We start from the raw sequence: 8,070 nt of genomic DNA, 5'->3' as shown, positions 1-8,070 counted from the left end.
GGGATGAGGGAAAAAGAGTGAGAGGAAGAGTGGGAGAGGGGGAGAGAGAGGAAGGGAGCATGGTTGCTATCATTTCTCTTCTCAGACCTTTGTTGAAAGTCTTGGGATCGAAGGCAGGGATCTTAATCATAGCGTAGAGGAAGTATAATCATCTTCCTGTAATTGCAGTGAATGCAATAACATAAAGAGAGGGAAAGAGAGAGAGAGTTTTTTAAGCAAAATCTTATATATATTGAGAAGGAGCTGCAAAAAAGCTTGCCAGAAAGGAAAAATAAATAATTAAAGTCACAGAGAGAGAGAGAGAGGGAGGTATGGAGAAGGATTATTCAAGCACTCTTTCTTTCTTTTCAAGTCTACTTTAAGATGGAAACTTGAAAGAGTAAAGAGGAAACTGAGAAAAGTTGCTAGCTAAAAGCAAGAAGGTATGTGGGTGTCACCTGAACTGTTTCTTTGATTAGAGTGAGAGAGATTCCTGGAGCAAGCTGGTTAGTAAATTTTAATTACTCAATCTTGGGATTTTCAAGCCTTTTTAAAAAAAAATTATCATTATGGAGTCTGAAAATGTCCATCACCAACACCAGCTCCAAGACCAGCTTGTTGGGTCTTCTTCTTTACCTATCCCATCCTGTTATGGAGTTGCAAGCACCCATTCTTGGACCCCAACCCCAAGTTTCGCTTTGTAAGTCACCTCTCTCTCTCTCTCTCTCTCTCTCTCTGCTTTGTACAAGTATTTGGCTCTTCACAGGCAATCATGAATTTTCTTTAACTCCGGAATCTCTCTTCTTCTCTTTTCTGATTTGATGTGCATCAATCAGAACTGTGTAGTTCAAATTTTACTTGTTAGATTTTGTTGATTATCAATTGATTTTCCTGTTACTCAGGAATATTGTCTTTGGATTCCTAGAACTTGTGGGCTCACAAAGTACAGCTAGCATATCTCATACAAGCTCTTTTACTTGCCATATCCTCCACCGACTTGTTCATTTTTCCTTCATTTATCCACCTTGATGATCTTGATTTCATTTTTTTGAATTTAAACCTTTTTTTTTTTGTGTTTGTTTGTTTTTGCAGGAGCAGCAGTGAGTTCAATCCAAATCATAATGGAGATATCTTAAACTCAAGGCAGAAAAATGACATTTTAGCATCTCCTCAAAACAGTTCCATGATCCAAGACTGGACTGACAATGGAGGGAGCTTCACCACCAGCCAGTCTTGCTATGACCTACACCTTGCTAAAATTAAGGAAGAGCTCTCAGAATCTCTCACGAGATTCACTGACATGCTAAGCAACACCTCAAGCGTCGGAGAGTCTCATCAGCTGCCTCCTTCACCAAACTACTTAAAGAATGAGCAAAAGGATCTGCATGATCTCAGCGAGAAACTATTGCTCAAGACAATATCTTCTGGTTTTCCAATGTTTTCAGCTGGAGAATTTTACTCAGCCACGCAGAATTGTTCCATCCCTGGAGGCACTGCTTTACCAAGTAGAAGGAATTTCAGCCAGATATATCCTAGTATCAATATCTCAAACTTGAACCAAGCGTCCCCAGCAAATATCCCCAGCTCCTTTGACATGAATTTGGAGGCCTTGGATCTCTTGAGCTCCGCAAGATACTGCAGGAGCAGTAGTTTAAGCCATCCTTCACATGATCATAATCTTGGTATATACAAAGAGAGCCCTCCTTTTGGTCTTCATCACCATATGCAGCAGTCAAATCAGAGGGCAGCTTATAGCCCTAGTAAAGTAAGTTTTCTCTATTCTTTCTTGCAGCATCATTCATTTCTGCCACAAACCATGCCTTTAAGTACAAAGCATTATTGCCAGCAGTATGTATAATTGTAACTGGACACAGCCATGTCTCTGATGTATGGCACTGCATGCAATACATGTATGCCTTTTTTTTTCTTGAGCAAATGGTTAGAAATGGTCAAGTCCATTTCAGAAATAGCTTTCATACATTGACCTTATATCGTGCAACACTGCATAAAATTATCAGCTTCTAGTGTAAAAAGTAATTCGGATCACAATATCTGATGAAATCAGTAAGGTCATGTTCCTAGTTGATGTAAAACAATTTAATCCTCCATTAATAGGTATAGTTGAACGACCTCGATCAACACAAATAAGGTGCATAATATGATTAGTGAAGTACTTCTCTTTAATGACAATGAAAAAGAAATGAAAAGCTGAAGACCTTTATTCATAAGTAAGAATTTCTCTTGCTCAAAGTTATTCCCACTAAAAAGAAATGGCCTTCTCTTTTGCTAAGCAATGGGGCATCTTCAGCTTTAATCGTTAGTATGCATATATCTTTACCAGATTTTCATGCCCTTTTTTTTTCTTTCTTTCTACAACTGCTTTCTTTTTTTTAATGATCATTCAACTGATCTTTATTCTTTGCACTTCAAAGTTATCACCCTTCACCAGTGAATTATCAGAGGCAAAGAGACCCAGCACTTTGCCAGAACCAAAGGCAACAGCAGCCGCAACCAAGAAATCTCGTTTGGAGTCACGCGCTTCCTGCCCTCCCTTTAAGGTGCCTAAAGGACTCACAAGAAAACTTGATTCCGAACACATTCTTAGCTCATGATTAGTGTTCATGGTGGTTATCTTTCAAAGACCAGATGGTTTGCCGTTTTCCAAACTTAAATTATTTGCTTTGCATCATACAGGTCAGGAAAGAGAAATTGGGTGATAGAATTGCAGCTCTCCAACAATTGGTTGCTCCTTTCGGCAAGGTAATTTCTGGGTGCTTTTTCTTGTCATCTGTTAAACAACTTCTTCTAGTAACAAAAGGAGAATGGAAATAAAAAAGAAGAGCAAATTCAAGAATCGAGAGATTAATTATTACTAGTTGTTTAAGGTTTTCTTTTTCGGGTTTAGTGGCTAATTAATGGAAAATGACGTGTGATTTTTGCATGTGGTGGGGGAGAATACCACAGACAGATACAGCGTCCGTACTAATGGAGGCTATTGGGTATATCAAATTCCTTCAAAACCAAGTCGAGGTACGATATCACTTCCCGAACATTCTCCTTGAATTTAGCATTTTCTTACATAATACTTTATGTTAACTACAATTATTCTCTGACACTTGCGCTTAAAATATTACTTACTACCTCAAAACGAGACCCATCAGCCAGCTATGGGAGCTAGCCTCCAACTTGCTTCTAGAAGTTAAACCCTAGATACTCAGGCAATTTCCACTACCCTAGATACTCAGGCAATTTCCACTAGGATTTTTCCCTGGGGGTTTTGTTTTCTGTTCTCCTTTGACCTGCCTTCCTCTCAAGTCCAATTTAACACCGTTGATTAGTTTATTCATCCCATTGAAGTCTGCACAGCTTTAACCATGGAAAGTTTTGTTTCTTGGGACACTCAGATTCTATAGTCTCTAGTTTCTTCTTTTGGCACAAAAAGAAAGAGACAACCTAGGTAGTAGTAGCTACAACACTACAACTTACGATCACCTGGTCTACCATGGCCAAAAGAGAGTGGTTTTTTTGTCTTTTTATGGTTCTTTATTCCTTCAGTTTAGAGTTTAGACCTTACATTCACGTCTGCTCAGAATTCGCATGGTGTGTCTGTGTCTTTTCAAGTTCCCAGAGGGGAGGGGAAGAGCATTACCTTACAGTTGAGAGAGATACCCCTACCTGGAAAACCGTGGAAAGGCAGCCATTAGTGATTTCCAAGAAGTTCTTATTCCCTGCCTAGCTAGCTGGAGACCTCAAATCAGCTTTCTGTACCCCAAAACAAAATAACACAATGCAATTTGAGACAAATGCTGTTCTATGTGAAAGATCTTGCTTCATTAATGCCTTGTCTTGCATTCTTCCATGAACAATTCGTGAGCCTGACAACATTTTTTCTCAGTATTAAAGTCCTAAATTTGTTTTAGTGACAGTTCGCCATAATCCCATTATTTTTCTTACGAATTAATGAACACTTCTGGTTTCACACTAACCTATTGTTTGCCCCATCTGCTTAATCTGAAACTGGCTTCTACATACCTAATCAGCCATTGTGAACTAATTTGATAACCATGTTTCTATCATGTTTATATGAATATGTATCTGTTTTTCTGCAGACATTAAGCGTTCCATATATGAAGTCATCTCGCAACAATGCATCCAGATCCAATCAAGGGGTAAGATGAACCGACGCCCATCTTGTTCTTGCCATTGGGAAATAACTTCTTCATGTCATTTTCACTTTGATTCTTTGCAATGATCGTGTTTAGGGTTCGACGATGGAGGACGGAAACGAAGAACCAAAGCGAGATCTCAGAAGCCGAGGTCTATGCCTAGTGCCCTTGTCGTGCATGTCTTACGTGACCAACGACAGCGGTGGCGGCATTTGGCCTCCGCCGCCGCCCAACTTTAGCGGAGGAACTTAACACAACTAGTTATAGCTCAGCTAGTTAATTTCCAACAATGATTAAAAAAAAGAATTACTGATTATTTTCTAAGCCCATATGTTTGGGTGGGGAGAATAAATTCTAGCTTTGGTTTCAATGGAACAAATTTGGTCATCTTGTTCAAACAAAGATTCCAGGATGGACCAAGTTTGATCCATTAACTACAATTCTTGTACCTTTAAACCTTTTTTTTTTTTCCTAATTTATATAAGTGCTTTTAAAAGAGCTTCTTCATGCATTCTCTTCTCAATAATTTATTGCAATTTATTACTTTTTACGTGTAAATTAAGTTTATAAATGTAAACACTGCACAATTTATCAAATTAATTTTCTAAAAAGAAAATAATGATTTGTGTCAAAATCGATAAATTTTTATTTTTTATCTAAAAAAAAAAAAACCAAAATCTGTTAAAAAACTTGAGATAAAATTTCTTGTCGATAGTAATGGAACTTATTTCATCAATCTAAAAAATTATTAAAAAAAGAATTAAAAGATATCGAAATGAAAAAAAAGTTTTTCTATCTTTTTCTTTTACACCTTTTATTAAAAATATATTAATATGTAAACTCTTTTAAATGCATCAATTATAAATCCAACAAATTAATATAAAATACATAATTAAAAATGAATCCAACTGTTTGACGAATTCTTTTTGAATATGGTTTTTTAATATTCTATTAAATTAAATACGATACTTTTCATGGATCCTATAAGGATAATGCTTCAATTTTGTCAAGTGTTGTTATAAAAATTTCATTCTTTTTTTTTATAAATTATTACATTTTGGGCTGATTTGGGAGTTGTGCCAACTCTGTTGTCCAAAGACAGGCTTCTCTGTTTTAGACAGAGCCCATCAGCCCACAGCTTATTTTCTTTTAAGCCCAGTAAGTATCAAGAAAAATACAAAACCCTTACAGTCAATGTCAATCGGTCAATTCATCTCATGATTTGAGAGCAAAACCTTAGAAATCTAGAAAAGAATTTCATTGATCATAATATTGGTCTCTAAATAAATAAATAAATAAAAAAGAAAATTAATACTTTCCCAGAGTTTTTATATTGCAGCAAAATCTGTATATCAGCCAGCTGGCTGTTTCATCACTAGTATGACAATTTTCCTTTCTTCTTTCATATTCGGCAACATCAATGTCTTCGATACCTGTTTCCTTTGCTTTAGCCACACAAATTTACTTAGAATAAGATATGACAGTAGACCCAAACCTATATAAAAAGGATATACTAACAACGTCTTACTATAATTTTATTCAGCATAAAAAGCCAAAAACCTATAATTAAGTTTTAAATTAATTACTAAAAATAATATTGGAGTTGCTTTCGTTGATCTTGTCACCCTTTTGCTGTTATGTTTATCTATCAATCACTTTGCAAATTCAGTAACGGTGCTAACAGCAAAGTTCTCGATTGTTGGCTCTTAATTTCCTTCACATTTTTTAAAATTTAATAACATAAATTTTTTGTTTGAATGTATGGAAACAACAATTATTTAATGAATTTAATATCTAATTATGCAAATTAATACTCTACTTTTTAGATGTTCAAATCTTTCCAACAAGATTAATTATTAAATTTATGAATCTATCAAAATGGTACGTCAATTATGTATTTATTTATTTATACTATTTAATGTCTTAATTAATATTTTATAAATATATATTTTTAAATCAAGTAAATCGTATATCAATAATTTGTAATATTAAGTATAAGTTAAATATTCTAATCAATTTTTTATTTTTAAATCTTCTCTTGATAACACGATTTAATCAAGACTTGAGTTGTCCATCGTGCTATATTAGCAGGTTACGGTTACGATGTACCGATCAACGCCTTCTGCAATTCACGAAAGAGTAATCGGATCGGATAAAAATAGCAAATCCTACAATGTATAATGACGGCTTTACCCTTTGTGCCAAATATATGATATTTTGGGAGAAGAGGCCAAAAATTGTGATATTTGTTGGAGGCAGAAGGACAGAGCCTTATCCAGATCGTCTGAGGGAATCAGTATACACGTGGCACTCTGTCTAGAATCTTTGATTCCTTCGGCCGCCGGCATTGTCGATCAGACGGCTAATCTTGACGTCACTATGAGAGCTAGGCTCTCCTCTTTTTTTTGTCCTTTCTTTTCTAAATCCGCTTTTACCCTCCTATCCATCACTGTATTACTAAAATGTTCAAAGTTATCTATGAGTGCGAGTGTCATTAAAAACAAATAGCCCTTGTTTGCAATGATCAATTTATTGTCATCCTCAACTCAAACGTTTGAAGGTATTGAGCCCTTTTATCAATTTTTAAAATTATAATAATCAAAAGCTATGTATTTTTTATTAAAATTAATTAAATTTAAATAATAAAAAATTATAAATTATATAAATTCATACAACCAAACTCTTATATTTTTCTTAATTTTCAATAAAAAATTAAAAATAATCAATAATTATTGATTTGATATTTTAAAATGCATATATTAACCCTTTCGAATTTCAACCGAACTCACTTTTTAGTGATTGTAATTGAAGCTTAATTCTTAATACATATATAAATACATGTACAAATTGTCAAAGTATGTGTCATATCAATAGCATCACATCTTGCCTTCTCTCTTACTTATTCAAAAAAGGTTGGGAAGTAATTGCAACTTATAGATGTGCCTTTATCTACCGTTAAATAATGTAATTAGCTTGCATTAATTAAATATTTGGTGTTTAGATATCTATTCAGCTATCCCCATTATTAGTGACATTGGAAACACTATTGATATTTCATAAAGCAATTTGCCATCAAAAAGTCAATGTTGAAATTTTGGTACACGAATTCATGATGAAACTTGCAGCCCCAAGCCCCAACCTCTAAAAAAAACGAAGAAAAAGAAAAAAAAGTCAAGACTATATAAGTTATAAACTTTACCCTTTCATTTTATTCGCAACATAAAATAAGTGATAATAAATTTATATTGGATGTACAATTTTTTTTTAATTGGGGGAGAGGAGATTCGAACTCTACTCTTTAAACAATAAATAATGCACCAATCAAATGCTCGGGTGCATATTGAATGTACGGTTAATATATAGGTTTCGTATAATATGAACGAATTAAATGTTATCATATTATTAATAATTAAAATTTAAAAGTAATTATTATAAAAGAATTTTTATTTTTACATGTTTATGAAATGATATTTTGCGGTTAAGTGTTAATGTAAAAATATTATATATTAACTGTATATATCAATTATAAATTTATAAAATATTTATTTTTATTTTACTAATTTTATTAGGGGGTGTGTCAAGGACACGTTTTAGAGTTACCATATTAAATTAATATTTTGTGTCAATATGTTGAAATTATCATGGACCGTTGTAATTAATACAAAAATATTATCATAAATAATATCTTTAACTAGGACAAAATCTCTAATTTCAAAGATTTCTATTTTCTAGTACTTATTAGTAAAAGAAAAAGTACTAATTTGAAAAAAAATTCAAAATTAAAACTGGTAAATTACCGAATTAAAAACCGCCAGTAAAATGCGGATAAGTAAGGAAATGGAGAACAGGAGAGAATCGTAATTTTGGAAAACAGTTCAGATGTTGATAAACGGCGTAGATTCAATGCAGTAGGGAAGAGGGAAGG

The 8,070-nt window shown here is 33.8% G+C and overlaps 1 protein-coding gene across 1 annotated transcript; it reads left to right on the top strand.

Annotated features, from left to right (window-relative positions):
* On the top strand, positions 1 to 4,652 carry LOC18591436 (transcription factor bHLH110). The gene is made up of 7 exons (XM_007017551.2): positions 1 to 679; positions 1,072 to 1,744; positions 2,412 to 2,537; positions 2,674 to 2,739; positions 2,944 to 3,009; positions 4,089 to 4,148; positions 4,242 to 4,652. The coding sequence occupies exons 1-7, from the start codon at positions 549 to 551 to the stop codon at positions 4,395 to 4,397; spliced, it is 1,278 nt and encodes a 425-aa protein (XP_007017613.2). The 5' UTR covers positions 1 to 548; the 3' UTR covers positions 4,398 to 4,652.

This window comes from Theobroma cacao, chromosome 8, assembly GCF_000208745.1.
Source record: "Theobroma cacao cultivar B97-61/B2 chromosome 8, Criollo_cocoa_genome_V2, whole genome shotgun sequence".
In the NCBI taxonomy this organism is placed as follows: domain Eukaryota; kingdom Viridiplantae; phylum Streptophyta; class Magnoliopsida; order Malvales; family Malvaceae; genus Theobroma; species Theobroma cacao.
This window is presented reverse-complemented; position numbering and strand designations above follow the sequence as displayed.